Source organism: Callospermophilus lateralis, chromosome 3, assembly GCF_048772815.1.
Source record: "Callospermophilus lateralis isolate mCalLat2 chromosome 3, mCalLat2.hap1, whole genome shotgun sequence".
In the NCBI taxonomy this organism is placed as follows: domain Eukaryota; kingdom Metazoa; phylum Chordata; class Mammalia; order Rodentia; family Sciuridae; genus Callospermophilus; species Callospermophilus lateralis.
In genome coordinates this window covers 175,265,606-175,283,875 of record NC_135307.1, presented here as the reverse complement: position 1 = coordinate 175,283,875, position 18,270 = coordinate 175,265,606, and the positions used below count along the sequence as shown (strand labels likewise).

Below are 18,270 nucleotides of genomic sequence, written 5' to 3'. Positions count from 1 at the left end.
GAAATGCAGGTCCCAGGGCTGGTGTCAGAAACCCTGATCTCATTGCTCTTCCGGGCTTCTCCCTGGAGTCTCTGCCTGTGAGCTGCCTGTCAGCTGAGAGTAGGACCCCGGGCCAGGCCACATCAGCTCTTTTAAGACACTTCTTTTAGAGTGTCTTTGTTTACGTGTGTCATGAACCCCTTTGGCATTTGGTGGAGCCTATCAACCCTCTTGAGTGCTGCTTCCAAAACCCATTCAATAAAATACATAGGATTACAAGAGAGACCAATTATAATGAGTATTGAAATGGTTCTCAGAAAGAATCTGTGTGTGTGTGTGTGTGTGTGTGTGTGTTGGGAATCTAACCAAGATTGGTACTATAGCTGAGCTATACCTTCAGCGTCCCTCCCCCATTTTTTTTTTTTTTTAATTCATGATAGGAATGTATGCTCTTACAAATACATTAAATGCAAGTTCTAGAGGCAGAGTCCAAAACCATGATTTTAAAGTTGTGATAAACAGTATCCCAGGTTAATTGCAGCAAGTCGGTCGTGGTGGTGCACGCCTGTCATCCCGGCAACTTGGGAGGCTGAGGCAGGAGGATTGCAAGTTCAAGGCCAGCCTCAGCAACTTAGTGAGAAACTACCTCAAATTAAAAAATAAAAAAGGACTGCAGATGTCGCTCAGTGGTGGAGCACCCTTGGGTTCTATCCCAGTACTAGGGGTGGGAAAAGGAAGAAGAAAGAAGTGCTAGGTTCTGTGAAGGCAGAGTCATGGAGGGACCAGAGAGGGGGTGTTGTGTCTCCCAGGGGGTGAAGTTTGCTGTGAGCCCTGAATAAAGAGAGCTGTGCAAAGCGGTGGAGGAAGGTTGTTTCTGGCCAGAGATCTTCAAAGTGCACAGTCTCTGAGGAGGGAACAGCTGAAGGCACTGGCATTCCAAGGCCCTGAAGAGGAGACTGCAGCGGGCTCCTGGAGGGGCAGCCCAGAGGCAGGCTGGCCTAGGGCAGGCTTCTCGGGCTGGGGAAAGCATTGGGTTTTCTTTTAAGCCTGATGGGCAGCTTTTGTTTTTAGGAGGTAAAGGATGTGATGTGGTGCTAGTTACATGTGGGCAAAATGCTTCTAGCAGCTTATGGAGGACAGAGCATAGGGCCAGGCTGGCAGCAGGAATCCATGTGGCCTAGAGATGAGAGACCATGGTGACCAGGACAGAGGCCGGGATGGTGACAGAGATAGAGAGCAACAAGCAGATCTGGGGTGTACTTTGCAGAGGCCCCATGGCCCAGGGCCTTGGAGGTGCAGTAAGGGGGGTAATGATGGCCTCCATGCTTCCCCTCTTTAGGCCTTGCCCCTGGCTAAGAAACAGGCCCTGACCTTGCCCCCCACCTTGCCTGTTCGGCCCCCCACTGCCCTCCCTGGCCCCTCTGGGGCCTGCCTGCCTACCCACCAGGCCCCTGGAGTGCCAGGCTTCCCAGCTGGCCCTGATTGTTGTCACTCCCCAGGGAGCCATGGGAACACACTCCGCCTGCCCCGCCACCCCCCTCTTCCCAGACAGGCCCAGGCCCTAACAATGCCCCCACCGCCAGCCAGTGGTCTGCACACAATGCCCCTGTTTCGGTTCATCGCCAGCCCCCGGAGGCCTGGTGGGTTTCCTGGGCTGTTTGGCATATATATAACCCTGGCTTCCAGCAGGGATTTTTTTGTTGTTTAAAAAAAGGGGGAGGGAACCTCTGGCTCCTCCTCTCTGAATATCTTAATATATTATAAAAAGCCTTTCTCTTCCCTCCCTGAACGCTCCCCATGGCCCTCCCTGACTGCATTTGCCCTGTGCCTGTCAACCCGGGTACCAAATGCAGAGCAGCAGGTGTCATCAGGAAAACAAGAAAAGGATTAAAAAAAAAAAAAAAAAAGGCGCTAATGGTTCCCAGTGGCCAGCCTCAGCCTCGGATGCTGAAGATCCTGGGGTAACCTGAGGGCTGTGACAAGCCAGGTGCTGAACCAGGGCTGGTGTCAGAAACCAGTGCTAATTTTTTTGGTGGGTGGGGGAGGATGCAGGGGTTGCTGGGGATTGAACTCAGGGTGCTGCATGGGCACCTGCTCTATCGCTGACTTACACCCCAAACCCCTCCGCATTTAAAAATAATTTTTTTTTTAGCTGTAGATGGGCACAATACCTTTATTTAATTAATTTTTTAATGTGGTGCTGAGGATCGACCTCAGTGCCTCACACGTGCTAGGCAAGCGCTCTACCACTGAGCCCCAGCCCCAGCACCCCCCTCCGTGCTTTTTGAACATCATTTCTAAGATGCCACCAAAGATGAGACTTTCAATTTTTTTTATTCGAGGTGGAGGTACCAGGGATTGAACTCAGGGGCGCTCACCTACTGAGCCCCATCCCCAGCCCTATTTTGTATATTGTTTAGAGACAGGGTCTCACTGAGTTGCTGAGGGCCTCACTAAGCTGCTGAGGCTGGCTTTGAACCCCAGATCCTCCTGCCTCTGCCTCCCGAGCCGCTGGGATTATAGGTGTGAGCCACCGCGCCTGGCAGATATTTGAATTCTTCTATAGGATTCCCTAATTTTTAAACCTTAAAACAAATTCATAACTGAAAAAATTACTCAGTGGGAAAATTATATCACACCTGTGGGCCAGTTGGTGAACTCGGCTTGTGTTCTCATGTGACCCTGACACCCGTCCTGGTACCCCTGGTTCTGGGGCTGAGGTCACACTTCCCAGGTCAGAAAACCAAGAAGGCCCAGAGCTGACGTGCCTGACTCCGAGGCCTTGCTCCCAGGTTACACCACTGCTTGGCTGGGTCGGAAGGAGGCCTGTTCAGACACAGTCCCAGCTGGCACAGTGACAGAACAGCTCCAAGGACAGTAAACTGTCAGTCAGTGCAGCGTCCCTGGGCCATTCAAGAGGAACGGGGAGTTGCAGATGCAAAACTCCCCACTTCCCTCTGCCAGGACTCAACAATGGATGTCTCTGTGCCCCTTAATAAAATTAAGTCACCACAGAACCATTTCTCCCAATTATGCATTCCTTATAATGATGACACATTCATATTTGGGAGTTTTTTTTTAAGATAAGAATGCATATTTGTGGGAGGTGCTGTGTGTGACATAAATAGTTTTCAATTATTTGTGTCAGTTGTCAGACTTGTTAATGAGGGTACCGTGTTAGTCCATAGGAATGATTCTTTACTTTCCCACTGGACTGTGAGCTCCAGGTGTCCAGGAGCAGTCTGTTTTGTTTATGGCCGTCTCCCCAAACACCCAGCACAACGCCTGATTACACGGGAGGTGCTCAGTAAATATCGGTGGATTGAATGAGTGAGGCATAGAGGAAATGAAGGGAATCACACAGACCAAGATTCCTATTTATGTCCATGTGATTTGGAAGTCCCTCCTATTACCTTTATGTCATCCTGCATCTTAGAAAGAAACAAGGGAAAGATGTCTCTAGGCAGAGGGCCCCTGGCCTAGGAGCTTCTGCCTTCATGGATTCCTACAGAAGAGGTAGAGATAATGATGGGTCTAAACACCTACTAACTATGCTATTATCTACCATAATGAATTTTGGAAACCACACATTATAATCTCAACAACCCTGAGCCTGGCTCTTGGGGTATTAACAGAGGGCGGCAAGATTTTGCAGTAGAACAGGCTAAGTTACCATTTCAGTTCTGCTGTGTGACCTTGAACTGTGAGTACCCCTCTCTGAGCTGCCTCCTTCCTGAGCCATATAGATAAACAAGCTTCATTTTCAGGATTATTGGGTTGAAAGGGGACCATCAATGAAAGTGGCTGCCCAGTGACTGTGGGTTTTTGGAAGCCAATCAGCTGGAGAACTGCTGACATTGAGAACAGCCTTATCAGGATCTTCCAGGCTCAGGGCCAAGAGGCCCCAACTCTCAGGCCTTTCTGCTTCCCAGTAGGTATCGACAGATGCAGAAACCTTTATCTCTTCCTGGTTTCATGCTGGAGATCCTGGTCTTCACTCCTTTCTACTGCAGCAGGACACCAGGGATTGTGGGAAGGAGGCAGCTGCTTCCACCTGCGATGTGTACTGAAATAATTTGGGCAGGGCTGAACTTTGAAAAACCCCTGGCTTTGGCCTCCTGAAGCATGAGTGATTCCTTTTTCATCGACTAGGCAAGCTCATGCTCTCTGGGCCTCAGTTTCCTCATCATAAAACTGCAATAACAACAATCTGTTTCCCCTGTCCAGCAACCACCATGGTGAGGCTTTGTGCCTGTTGAAAAACTATGAGGTAGGAAAGGCCTTTACAAAAGGGAATTTTATTGGGGCTGGGGTTGTGGCTCAGTGATAGAGCACTTGCCCAGCATGTGTAAGGCCTGGGTTCGAGTCTCATCACCACATATAAATAAATAAAATAAAGTTACATTTACAACGAAAATGAACATATCTTTTAAAAGTGAATCTTACTGTCATTGGGGCTCTTTAGGAAGCAGTGGGAAAGGCTGAGGACATGGCTCAGTGGTAGAGTACTTGCCTACCATAGGTGAGGCCCTGGGTTCCATTCCTAGCACCATCAAAAAATTAAAAGACGGGCTGGGAATGTGGCTCAAGCGGTAGCGCGCTCACCTGGCATGCATGCAGCCCGGGTTCGATCCTCAGCACCACATACAAAGATGTTGTATCTGCCGAAAACTAAAAAATAAATATTGAAAAAAAAATTAAAAGACCATATAAAAAAGGAAGGAGTGGGGAAAGGCAATGACTCCATCTGCAATGGGAAAGTGCTAGCCTCTCGGCCTCTGGCTGACTTTCCCCTTCCCGGAATGGACCTCATTTTCCCATCTGTACAGCAAGAAGCTTATGTGGTCCCTGTGGGCCTTTGTAGTTCTGATACATTCTAGGATTTTTGCAGTACTAAGGGTTGAATCCAAGAGCACTCTATCCCTGAGCTATATCCTCAGCCCTTTTTATTTATTTTGAGAAAGAGTTTCACTAAGTTACTGAAGCTGGCCTTGAATTTGTAATCTTCCTGCCTCAGCCTCCCAAATTGCTGGGATTGGGGCATGTGCCACCATATGGGTTTATATAGCCTAGGATTTATATTGGACTAATTTTATAAACTGCTCATCAGAGGGGGGAAAAAAACTCCTGCTGCTTTTTGAAACCACTTCATAGACAATAAAAGATTTTCAAATCCCTTGTGCTTTTCATCCTCATAGCAGTCCTAGAAGGGGCAGGACAAGGTCAATAATATACCCATTTTACAGAGGAGGAAATAGGCTGAGAAGCATCTTTAGGAACTTGAGAGACACATCGGTTGTGTATCAATTTGTTCTCAAAGGTAAGTATACATAAAAATCACCTGGTAAGTTGGGTATGGTAGCATACACCTGTAATCCTAGATACTGGGGAGGCTGAGGCAGGAGGATTAAAAAATCAAGATCAGCCTGTTCAGTAGCAGAGGGCTTGCTTAGCATGTGCGAGGCTCTGGGCTCAATCCTCAGTCTCTCTCTCTCTCTCTCTCTCTCTCTCTCTCTCACACACACACACACACACACACACACACACACATAAAATTCAAAGTCAGTCTGGGCAATGTACAGAGACCCTATCTCAAAAATATAAAATAAGGGCTGGGGCAATAGCTCAGTGTTGAAGTGCTTGCCTAACATGTGTGAGGCACTGGGTTTGATCCTCAGCATTGCATAAAAATAAATAAGATTAAAAAATAAATATGAAAAAATATATATATATAAAATTAAAAGGGCTGGGGATGTAACTCAGGGGAAGAGCGGATGGCCCTAGTTCAAAATACAAGTACTGCCAACAACAAACAAAAACCTCACCCAGTATGGGGTTGGGGGTTGCTTATTAAAATGCAAATTTTTGGGCTCCTAGAAATTCTAAATTGTCAGGGCTGAAGTAGATCTGAAGTTAACAAGTGCCCAGGTGATTCTGAAGCCAGGTCCCTAAGGACCATGGCGAACCTGGCGAACCGTGGCCTCCTTTTTGTGTCCTTCCTCACAACGTTGGGCTCCATTTCTCTCATAATCTTTTTCAGCACCAACTGGAGGCCAGGCCAGTGGGAGGAGGCCTCGCTGGAGCCCCCAGACTGGCAAGGAAGGCAAGCGGAGGAATGCAGGGTGTGGTCAGTGTTGGGACGGACATAGCCTGGGCAATGGAGAAAACGAGGGACCCTGATTCCGGAAGGCTCCCGGGGGGGAAGTGGCGCTGACGCTGGGCCTGAGGATTTGATTCTTGTTTGTATCCTAGCTTCTTTTTTTACCCCTTGTGGGTCACACGGGTCACACACCAGAGGGCAGGCAAGTCTGTAGACTTCACTGGTAGTGTTTCACATCTGTCCTCAGTGCTGGCACATGGCCTAGCCCAGAGAGGACAATATTGGTCGGATCGGCTGACCTGAGCAATGAGAAATGCTGATGGAACTGTCCCAGGGCCTCAGGATTAAATGCATTTTCACGCTCAGCATCCTTACCTTCTCCCTTTGTGAGGTCTAACATGGAGTTTATTTTTTTTGGTACTGGGGATTAAACCCAGGGAGGGGTTTACCACTGAACTACATTCCCAACCCTTTTTATTTTTTAAGAGAGGGTCTCGCTAAATTGCTCGGGAACTCTCTAAATTGATGAGGCTGGCCTCGAACTTGCGATGCTCCGGCCTCAGCCTCCAGAGCCGCTGGGATGACAGGCTTGGGCCACCCAGCTTGGAACATGGATTTACCTTTTAATGGTTGACTCTTCATGATACCGTGAACACGTTTTCTCTTCCCCTTCTTCCCTTTTCACTAGACTGTGAGCTCCGTAAGGCCCTAAGTCAAGGTCTGAACTAAGGATTTCTGAACTAAGTAGGTTCTCAAAACGTCTCTTGCGCATTCGGAGAGGAGTGAGTGAACGAGCTCAAGCTGAGGTGCGCCAGTGCCCTGGCGCTGGGGGTATGTTGCTATTGAAGGGACTGCAGCTAAAACTGGGCTTGGGCACTGGGCAAAAGGGCTGGGCCAGGAAAAGGTTTTGAGTAAGCGGTGTAGGTGGGTCAAGCTGAGGATGGCGCAGGTGGCGGCGGCTTTGGAGGTGGGAGGTGGGCCTGAGCATCCAGAAAAGAGGAGGGGTCCGTTTCTGGAGTTCTGAGCTGAGGTCTGAGATGAGGGTGTGGGGGCTTCAGGTGGAGGGTTTGGGGGTCACGTGGGGTCTGCTGACGGGGAGATGTGCAAAACTTTGAGCTAAGCCTTCACTACACCCGTATCATCAGGCAGGGTGTGTAGGGGCGGAGGTGGGGTCAGTGTCCCCACACCTCCAGCAGAGGCCGTCGGACCTGGGGGCGGGGAGAAAGAACGCGCCTGGCACCGCCCCGACAAAGCCTGCGCGCGCCCCGCCCCGCGATTGGCCGCCCCGCCCCGCGCCGCCGCCCGGTCCCGCCCTTCACAGCCGGTCTGGCGCGCTGCAGCCAATAGGAGGCACCGCCGCCGCCTCCGTCAGAGTACGGATAACCAATGGTGACGGCGCTCTGCGGCTCGTGGCTCTTTCGCGGCAAAAAGGATTTGGCGCGTAAAAGTGGCCGGGACTTTGCAGGCAGCGGCGGCCGGGGGCGGAGCGGGATCGAGCCCTCGCCGGGGCCAGCCGCCATGGGCCCGCGCCGCCGCCGCCGCCTGACACCCAGGCCGCGCGGGCCGTGAGCACCATGGCCGTGGCTGGGGCCCCCGCAGGCGGCCCATGCGCGCCGGCGCTGGAGGCCCTGCTCGGGGCCGGCGCGCTGCGACTGCTCGACTCCTCGCAGATCGTCATCATTTCCACGGCGCAGGACGCCAGCGCCCCGCCGGCTCCAGCTGGCCCCACGGCGCCCGCCGCCGGCCCCCGCGACCCCGACCTGCTGCTCTTCGCCACGCCGCAGGCGCCCCGGCCCACACCCAGCGCGCCGCGTCCGGCTCTTGGCCGCCCGCCGGTACGGACCCTAGGGTCGCCAGGCCCTGTGCGCCACCGTACCCCCGCGCAGACCCGGCCTGGCGCGGTGTTTGACCCCGAGGCGGCGGGGGAGGGGGGGACCGTGGAGTCTGGCTGGGCGGTGCAGAGCCTGGGTTGGGCCTCTGGGCCCCGCCCCGGGGTGCGGGGTGACCTCGGGCCAGTCCCTGTTTGCTTCTCTGTGCTTTGGGCCTCAGCGTCCTCACTGGAGCCACTCAATCGTCGATCAGTGACAGTAATGGCCCACATGTATTCAGCTGGTGCTTACCATATGCCAGGCCTTTGGTAGACTTGAAGCCAGCTAAACTGTGAGCTTGATGTCACTGTGCCCATCTGACAGATGGAGAGACTGAGGCTCGGAGGGGGAAGTGACTTGTCAGACAGCTGCAGATGGTGGGGCTGGGATTTGAAATGATACCTGTTGGCTTCGACCAGAATCTGTGGCTGGGTAGTGGGCACAGTTGTGGGGTGGGGGAGGCGGCGGCGGAGACTGGGGAAGGCCCTGGAGCTTGACCGTTGGGGAACCATTAAGAGCCCCTTTCTGCCTAAATGCAGGACTGCCAGGTGCAGGCCTGTGCCTCCAGGCCTCTGGGGATAGGCCTCCTGACTGGGAGGCCTTCTCTGCAGGGGCGGGGCACTGGGCCAGCTGCTGATCCCCTCCCTCAGCCTGTCCTTCCATCTGCCACCCTCCCAGCCCCTGGTTACCATGGAACCTCATTAATCAGGCAAACCCCTGAGCCTCTGTAGTAAGACTGGGTGGGCTGGGCCTCTGGGAGCTGGAGAGGAGGCCCCTAGTGCCAGGAGAGAATGTCCCAGGGAGATCCCTGGATAAAGTCCTTCCTGACCTCCCAGCAGCTGGAAGCTCAAGACCAGTTTAGACTGGGGGTTCTAGAAGAGGCAGCTGAATTACAGAGGGAAAAGGGAGCAGAGGCCTGAAGCTTGAACCTGTGCAGGGCAGGGTGTGGAGACCAGTTTTACTGGCATGGCCTGTGACTGAAGGTGGGGCAGGGGCAGGCAGTCAGAGGTTGGCTAGGCAGGATGGGGGTCTCAGCAGGGGGCCTGGAGAAAGTGGAAGGGGTGAGGACAAGGAGGGAGCCTCTTCTCAACTGCTGATGGGAGTGTGGGTGGCAGCTGGTTCCTAAGGCATCCTGGGAAGGCCCCCAACCCCCTTGGCCCAGTGCCCAGTGCTGCTTTCCTTCCGGAATCACCAAGATGCTAATAATAATAACAATAGCAGCTACCATTGTTTTGAGGATGTTTTGTGTGCCAGGCTCTGTGCCAAACATTTTACCCAATTAACTCATTTAACCCTGTCAGCAACCTTCCCTTTTTGTAGATGGGGAAGCTGAGACCTAGGGATGGTGGAAACATCTCTAGTAATTAAGCCAGCAAGTGGTGGGACCAGGCCATATTTCCTGAGTGTTGACCTTCTGGAGATGCTGATAGAAGTTGAAGAAACCATAAGTTGTTCTTAGGGGCTGGGGATGTGGCTCAAGCGGTAGCGCGCTCACCTGGCATTCATGTGGCCCAGGTTCGATCCTCAGCACCACATACAAACAAAGATGTGTCCGCAGAAAAAAAACTAAAAAAATTAATAAAAACACTCTCTCTCAAAAAATAAATAAATTAATTAATTAAATAAAACTTTCCTTTAAAAAAAAAAAAAAAGAAGAAGAAGTTCTTAGGACCCCTTCCTCCTAATGAAGGACTAGAAGGGCAGGTTGTATAGAGGGGGTTAGCTGGCTTGTCTACTATATACTCCAGGGACTTGTCCCTGCGGGTACTAGCTTGTGGCAGTCCTAGGGCTGCAGAGACCAACAACTTGTGGGTGTTGTCCTCAGGAAGCTGAGCTGCAGACTCAGAGGAGTGGACTGTGATGAAGAGAAATGCCCTCTTCTAAGCATCCCATTCATTCAATTCCCACCACTGCAAAAAAAAAAAAAAGCCAGCAGTTGGTGAGTTAGTAAGTGCCTCTGATGTGCTAGGCGTAGAGGCCAGGAAGGATCCTTTGCCCTCTTAGGGCCAGTAGGCATTTCTCTATGTGGGCAGTGGAGGGGCTAGCACCATCCTTGAGCTCAAAGCCAGAAACACAGGGGCAGCTTTTGACCTCCACCAATTCCTCTGACCGTTTTGTTGGTTTTGGTATCACGGCTTGAGCCCAGAGTGCTCTACCTCTGAGTTACATTCACTTTTTATTTTATTTTTAACTGAGGGTTGAATCCAGGAGTGCTTTACTACTAAGCTAAGTCCTCAGTCCGTTGATTATTTTCAGACAGGGTCATATTATGTTGCTGATGCCAGCCTCAGACTTGGAATTCTTCAGCCTCAGCCTCCTGAATTGCTGGGATAACAAGCATACACCACTAGGGACTAAATAAGTGTTTGTGGTCGTTCACCCCCCGCCCCCATGGATGGGTATGAGAGTCTTTTTTTTTTTTTTTCCCAGTGAATGTCTCCACTTCTGGCTTTTAGGTCCCCTGTGCCAAGGTTTATGTAGAGAGCAGTGCCAAAAATGGGCATCTGCTTGGGCCCTCATTTTAGGGTATGGCTGTGACCTGTCTTGGGAGAGGGCAGGGACCAGGTTACCAGGGAGAAAGTGATGGCTGTGGCAGGAACATGCTAGGGTTCAGGCCCAGCTGCTGATCTGAAGAAGGGAGTATATTTCTTTGGTCCTTTTTTTTTTTTTTTTTTGTGCTGTTGGGGGTCGAACCCAGGGCCTTGTGCATACAAGGCAAGCCCTCTACCAACTGAGCTATGTCCCCAGCCCAAGGGAGTATATTTCTGTCTGACTTGTGGGGGCCTCACTTCTAGACTGGGCTTTGTATCAGCCTGTTGGGGTACAAATCTTGGCCCCACTCCTTACTGGTGGGTGTCCCCAGAATAGAGGCCAGAAGAGAAGTGAGTGCGTGCAAGAGGGAGCACCATGTACCACAGCATATGAAGAGATTCATTTGGCAAACGTTTGGTGCCTAGGTCCCATGGCAGACACTGGATACTCTGAGAGTGAGATGGACACCATGCAGAAGTTTGTAATGAGAGACAGCATGGAAAAAGGTTGGGTTTGAGGCAGTTCAGACGGAAAGAGGTAGTATCTCTATTAAGAGATGGGAAAAGTTCCTGCTCAAGTGAGAGTAGCAGGTGCAAGGAGGGAAGGGAAGGGGCCAGTGTGGTCTAGGGCTTGGAAGCACAGATTTGTGAGAAGACACCTCAGCAGAAGTTCACATGGAGAAGCAATGCCAGAGGAAAGTCTTAAGTAGGGGCTAAAACATGATGAGACTTGTAGGGAGACTGTTGTAGAGGGGACAGATGGAGGGAGACCCAACGGTCCAGTGGGAGGTGATAATGGCTGTGGTGATGAGTTCTTGGCAGCTAGATGTGGTGAGAGTGGCTGGTGGAATGGATGGTACGTCAGGTTTTGTTCAGGGCACTTGAGTTGCCTGTAGGACCTCCAGAATAATCTCCAGGCTCGCGAGCATGACTAAGCTAGACAGTGTAGAGGTCAGCATCTTGTTTTCTTCTCAGACCGTCCTGGGTAGGAATCCTGGCTATATGATCTTGGGCTTCAGTAGCCTTCTCTGCAAAATGGGGTCATTATTGTATTGTTGTTCCATGGGATGGAGTAAACTAACGAATGCAGACAGTTGGTGAGCACCAGCTGCTGCCATGTTACAGATTAGTAGATTTCTTGAAAACCACAGAGGAAGTGACTGCTTAAGGGACATGTGTACTCAGTGGTTTAAAACAAGCATTTAGTCTGGCACGGCACTCCCCGTGATGCTGGAGATTGAAGCAGGAGGACCACAAGGTCAACTTAGCAAGACCCTGTCTCAAAAAGATCTGGGAATGTAGCTCAATGGTAGAGGTGTTCTAGGTTCAAGCCTCAGAACTTTAAAAAAAAAAAAAAAAAAAGAAATCTGTAATTTCTGTGGGTTAGGGATTCAGGGGAGACTTAGTTGAACACTTCTGGCTCAGGGCTTTTCTGGGGTTACAGCCAAAATGCTGGCCCCAGTTGCAGTCAGAAGTCTTTTTTTTTTTTTTTTTTTTAATTTTTAGTTATACATGAACAGCGCTGGGGATGTGGCTCAAGTGGTAGCGCACTCGCCTGGCATGTGTGCGGCCCAGGTTCGATCCTCAGCACCACATACAAACAAAGATGTTGTGTCCGCCAAGAACTAAAAAATAAATATTAAAAAAAAATTCTCTCTCTAGTTATACGTGAACATAATACCTTTATTTTCTTTATGTGATGCTGAGACTTGAACCCAGTGCCTCATACGTGCTAGACAAGTGCTCTACCATTGAGCCACAACCTCAGCCCCCCCACAAGTCTTAGCTTGTAGGATTTGCTTCGAAGCTTGTCTACATTACTGTTAGGAAGTCTCAGTTCCATGTGACTGGGGTCCATCATTAGGGCTTCTTGAGTGTTCATGTGATGTAGTACCTGGCTTCCACCAGAGTGGGTGATCTAATATAGAGGACAAGGAGGAAGCTCCAGTGGCTCTGTGACCCAGTCGTAGAAGCATTACACCATCTCTGCTGCAACATTCTGTTCATTCAGAACAAGTGCCAGGTCTGGCCCACATTTAAGGAGAAGAGAATTAGCCTTAATCTTTTGAAAGAAGTAACAAAAATCTGGAGATTTAGGGGTTGTAGTGTGCATGAAGCCCTGGGTTTGATCACCAATACCACATTAAAAAATATTTTTCAGATACATTTATTTATTTATTTTGGTGCCAGGGATTGAACCCAGGGGCATTTAAACACTGAGCCATATACCCAGCCCTTTTATTTTTTGAGACAGGGTCTCACTATGTTGCCTAGGGCCTCCCTAAGTTGATGAGACTGGCCTTGAACTTGAATTCCTCCTGCCTCAGCCTCCTAAATTGCTGGGATTATAGGTGGTGGTTAACCCAGGTCTTCTGCCTTCCACTTGAGGGTCCTGTGTGGTAGGATTATAATGCTCATGTTGTGTCCCCTACAATATGTCCCCCTCACTCACACACTTAGGCATTCTGGTAGAGAAACAGAGGCAGGGGACAGGCATCCCAGGGCCACCATGCCTTTACCCAAGTCTTGTAGCCTCACTCCTGGTTACTGGGCATCCTCCCATTGTTTCTGCCATAGGTGAAGCGGAGGCTGGACCTGGAAACTGACCATCAGTACCTGGCTGAGAGCAGTGGGCCTGTTCGGGGTAGAGGCCGCCACCCAGGAAAAGGTACTGGTGGAACTCAGCCTGGGTAGGCCCCTCTGACCAGGCCCAGGTTAGGGTTATACGTGGATAAACATGCTTGCAGACTAAAAAATCTAACTGGTGAGGTCTGAGCTTAAGTCAGGCATCTGGGGGCCTGGCAGGCAGCTGGAGTGGCCGCCTGGCATGACTTCCCTGGGCACCCGGGGTGGGGAGTTCCCCAGCCAGAAGAGAAATGCTGTGGTTGGCAGGCAGAAGTCACAGGGCCTCCCTGATTGGCCCTACCAAGGGGAGGAGCCACCTGCCCCCCAGTACTGCTGTTCCACCTTGCTTGAACAGTCTCTCCGACCAGGTGCAAAATCCCCGGGGGAGAAGTCACGCTATGAGACGTCCCTGAATCTGACCACCAAACGTTTCCTGGAGCTGTTGAGCCGCTCAGCTGATGGCGTTGTTGATCTGAACTGGGCAGCTGAGGTGCTGAAGGTGCAGAAACGGCGCATCTACGACATCACCAATGTCCTGGAGGGCATCCAGCTCATTGCCAAGAAGTCCAAGAACCACATCCAGTGGCTGTAGGTACCAGGCAATCAGGAGGGCAGGCAGAGGCTCTGGGCAGGCACAAATACCTGCCCATGCTGCTGGCAATACCCACTGACTTCTGCATTCCCGTCTTATAGTTGGGGCACTGAAGCTGCAGATGTGGTTTCCCTGGGCTGTTAGATGCTGAGAAGTACACAAATCTTTTTTTGTACTGGGGATTGAACCCAAGACCACTTTACCACTGAGCTGCATTCCCAGTCCTTTTTATTGAGTCAGGGTCTTGCTAAGTTGCTGAGGCTGGCCTTGAACTTGCAATCCTTCCCCCGAGTCACTGGGATTATAGGTGAGTGTCATCACACCTGGTAACAGACACAGATTTCAAACTTATCCAGCTTACTGTAGCTGTACATATTTGTTCATCTGAGTAACCCTCTTGGCATAAAAGTTAGCTAGTGAGATCGAAATAAACACACAGACTCAGTTACCTTTTTCTATGACCAGGTCCGAGACGGCTCCCCTCTCTGGTTCCTTCCTCTAACCGCCTGGCAGGGCAGCAAGGATTACTCAGGGCTAACAGGAGAGAGAGAGAGAGAGAGAGAGAGAGCACACCAGGGAGTAGCCTTTTATTGGGGAGCAAGAAATTCAGGGGAGAATTCCATCCAATGAAGGTTGAAGGGGGGCCGCACTCCAAGGTCAGGGTCAGTGATTGGGCCTCCGGGGTCAGTGGTCAGTTACACCCCCACACGGACAGGTTCTCTCAACAGGAGAGGGCCGGGAAAGCTCCCACACAGCCAGAGCACCTCAGACCCTAACCGGGAGTCACCCAGTCACGTGTGAGAATGGCTCCCGACAACAGATTTCAAACTTACCCAGCTTACTGTAGCTGTACATATTTGTTCATCTGAGTAACCACCAAGATCAAGATTTTAAAAAAACTCAACACCCAGGAGGTTTCCTTGTGCCCCTCCCTGGTCATTGCTCATCTCATACTACCAGGTAGTCCCCATTCTGGCTTCTGCTGCCATTGATGAGATTTGTTTGACACAGATGTATAGATGTTTTAGATATGTTCCCCCCCCCCCATTTTTTGTTTTTGTTTTTTAATAACATCTATGTCTCTAGGCTGGCCTCAAACTTGTGATCCTCCTGCCTCCTGTCTCCAGGTAGCTGGAACTAGAGGTTTACGCCACCATGCCTGGCTATCCTGTTAATTCTTTATTTTTCCCTTCTCGCCTCTCCCCAGGCAACCCTACTACCCTGTCTTTGACACATTGGTCTTTTCAGTTTGGGGTAGATCATCCTATTCTGCATCACTTTGTTTTTCTTTTCACTTGACAACATGTCTTGGAAATAATTTCATGTGTACATCTAATTCATTCTCGTCCTTTTATACAGCTGGGTCATTTTCCAGGGCGTATCTCTGCCATCGTTTATTTACTCAGCCTCCTGGTAGAGACATGTAGGTGTTTGGCAGTCAGGCCAGTCTGATTTGGAACCCAGCTGAGGAGCTGGAGCCAGAGAGGCGAAATCCTGTCAGAATCTGAGATCAGGGGCTGGGGCTGTGATTCAGTGGTAGAGCACTTGCCTTGCACATGTGAGGCACTGGGTTCTATCCTCAGCACCACATAAAAAAAAATAAATAAAGATACTGTGTCCATCTACAACTTAAAAAAAAAAAAATTAAAAGAAAAAAAAAAATAATCTGAGATCAGTGGCCACAGCAGACTCTGTCCCAAGGGCCAGGGCTGATGGGCAGAGGGGCTGGGAGCTGCTAACCCCCCTGAACACCTCTTCACAGAGGCAGCCATGCCACAGTGGGGATCGGTGGGCGGCTTGAAGGGCTGACCCAGGACCTCCAGCAACTGCAGGAGAGCGAGCAGCAGCTGGACCACCTGATGCACATCTGCACCACACAGCTGCGGCTGCTCTCCGAGGACTCTGACAGCCAGCGATATCCTTAGATTGGCTGGGGACTTGGAGGACAGGTGTGATAGGTGGGGTTACTCACCCAAGTGGGTGGAGAGGCCCTGGATCTCAGATTCAGGAGAAGGCTCTGGCACTGAGTGCTTGATCAAAGCCTAGGGTTTAATTCCTAGGACCTCAAAAAATATACATATATTTTTGGCCATAGCCATCAATTGACACCAAGATCCCAGGCCAATATACTTTCAACACCAGGCCTGGCATCGTGTTAAGCTTTTTATGTGGAATTATCACAGTCAGCCATCATTATTAGCTTTGAATGAGATGGGTAGATAGTCCCACTGTACTGATGTGGCCATTGACGTCCAGGGGAATGAAGTGTTGAACACCAATTATGTGCCAAACCTTATGGTGGATCAGGAAGATGAGTGAAAAGGCAAGTATGGACCCTGTCTTGGGGGCTGTCACTGTGAGTGGCCTCCAGAGGCCAAAGATCATATACTCCTTGACTCCACCAACCCTGGCCTATGTGACGTGCCAGGACCTTCGTAGCATTGCAGACCCTGCAGAGCAGATGGTCATGGTGATCAAGGCTCCTCCTGAGACCCAACTCCAAGCCGTGGACTCTTCAGAGGTAAGACCAGGGACTTCAGGCCCAACGAGGACAAGCTGGGCTGGGATAGTGGTCACCTGGGCCTCAGGTAATTCTGCCTGCTGCCTCTACCCAGACCTTTCAGATCTCCCTCAAGAGCAAACAAGGCCCCATTGATGTTTTCCTGTGCCCTGAAGAGAGTGTGGGCGGGATCAGCCCAGCAAAGACTCCATCCCAGGAGGCAGCTTCTGGAGAGGAGGACAGGACAGCTGACCCCGTCACCACAGTGCCACCACCATCACCTCTGCCTTCGTCCCCTGCTATGGATCCCAGCCAGTCCCTGCTCAGCCTGGAGCAAGGTGGGTAAGGGTGAGTGGGGGGGCTCCCCTAGATGGGTGAGCAGGCATGGCAGCCCCCTCTGTCCTCTCTGCTGGGCCATCCCTGGCCTGTGATGCTCCCCCGTCTCCCCAGAGCCACTGTTGTCAAGGATGGGTGGCTTGCGGGCCCCCATGGACGAGGACCGCCTGTCCCCGCTGGTGGCTGCTGACTCACTCCTGGAGCATGTGCGGGAAGACTTCTCCGGGCTCCTACCTGAGGAGTTCATCAGCCTCTCCCCACCCCACGAGGCCCTCGACTACCACTTTGGCCTTGAGGAGGGTGAGGGCATCAGAGACCTCTTCGACTGTGACTTTGGGGATCTGACCCCCCTGGATTTCTGACAGGTCCTAGGGGGCCAGGGTCTCCTGAGATGCCCCTCCCTGTCTCTGCAGCCCTGGAGCCCCCTGCCCTAGGCCATCCTTCCAGCCCTTTTGGAAAAGTATAATTTATACCCTCTCTCCTATCTCAGCAGCTTCTAGCTCTGGGGTCTGGCTGCCACCAGGAGGTTGAGCAAGCCAGGAAGGGAAGGATTCTGTTTGTGGTGTGTATGTGCATGCACCCAGCACCCCACGTGTGTGTAACTGGGGTGAGTGGTGTGTGAGTATGTGTGTGTGCATGTACCGGGGAATGAAGGTGAACACATCTGTGCGTGCACTGCAGACACGCCCCAGTGTGTCCACGTGTGTGCATGAGTCCATGTGTGTGCATGGGGGGCTCTAACTGCACTTTCGGTCTCCTTGCTCCAGGGGCCCTTGAAGGCCCAGGGTTGGCCGCCTGCCCCCAGAATCCTGTGTGCTGACCTGGCCAGGCAGGGAGGCCTTGGCTGGCTGGGTATGCAAGAGCACTTCTGTCTTAAGGTTTTCTGATCGAAGCTTTAATGGAGCGTTATTTATTTATCTAGGTCTCTTCGGCAAGCCTGGGAAACAAGACTGGGAGGGATGTGGGGTTGATACCCTAATTCCCTGTACCCCTGAGCAAAGACAGGGGTCCCCAAGTGGTTCTTTTGCCCCATCCCGAGGGAGCTGAGGCCTGAGCGATTTATTTATTGGGGAAAGGCAGAAGGGAGACAGACTGACTGACAGCTATGGGTGGATGGAGGGGTGGTCCCTTTCCAGGGGTCACTTCAGAGCCCCAGATGACCTCCCCATGGATATGAGATGGGAGAGGTGAGTGGGGACCTTCATTGACAGGGTGGGCAGGAGGGGTGGGTGAAGGGCTCCCCAGCCTAGACTGAGGGGCCCCTCCTGTGGTGTTTGAAGTGCCCCCCTCCCACTTATTGCTCTGCCCCACCCTCCAATCTGCACTTTGATTTGTTTCCTAACAGCTGTTTCCTCCTGCTTTGGTTTTAATAAACATTTTGATGATGTTTGGGCTGGGTTTTAGGTCTCTACTTGATGTAAGTCTGGGAGTGGGAGAGACCAGGGTTTTTAGGGAAAATGCCCATTCTCCTCTCCTCTCTGTCCCTCAGATGGATTTCATTCCATTTGAGTTTCATAACCCTAAGAAAGGAAGGCTTCCTAACAAAGTTTTTTTTCCTAACTTAAAAACTGATCCAGTAAATATTGTTGTAGAAAGTCACACATGCTGCCAAAGTGCCGAAGTAATAGGTGAGTTTCTCTCCTTTCAGCCCCAGGGGTCACTGATATTTTTGGTATGTTCCTTCCAGAAGTTTCTAGGCATTAGTAAACGTGCAACAAATACAATGGACTGCATTTGTA

At 51.2% G+C, this 18,270-nt stretch overlaps 1 protein-coding gene across 1 annotated transcript; it reads left to right on the top strand.

Annotated features, from left to right (window-relative positions):
- Positions 1-7,580: 7,580 nt before the first annotated feature.
- E2f1 (E2F transcription factor 1) lies at positions 7,581-17,885 on the top strand. Its single transcript, XM_076849054.1, has 7 exons — positions 7,581-7,914; positions 13,056-13,146; positions 13,472-13,691; positions 15,458-15,610; positions 16,102-16,216; positions 16,311-16,533; positions 16,646-17,885. The coding sequence occupies exons 1-7, from the start codon at positions 7,654-7,656 to the stop codon at positions 16,891-16,893; spliced, it is 1,311 nt and encodes a 436-aa protein (XP_076705169.1). The 5' UTR covers positions 7,581-7,653; the 3' UTR covers positions 16,894-17,885.
- The last annotated feature ends 385 nt before the right edge of the window (positions 17,886-18,270 follow it).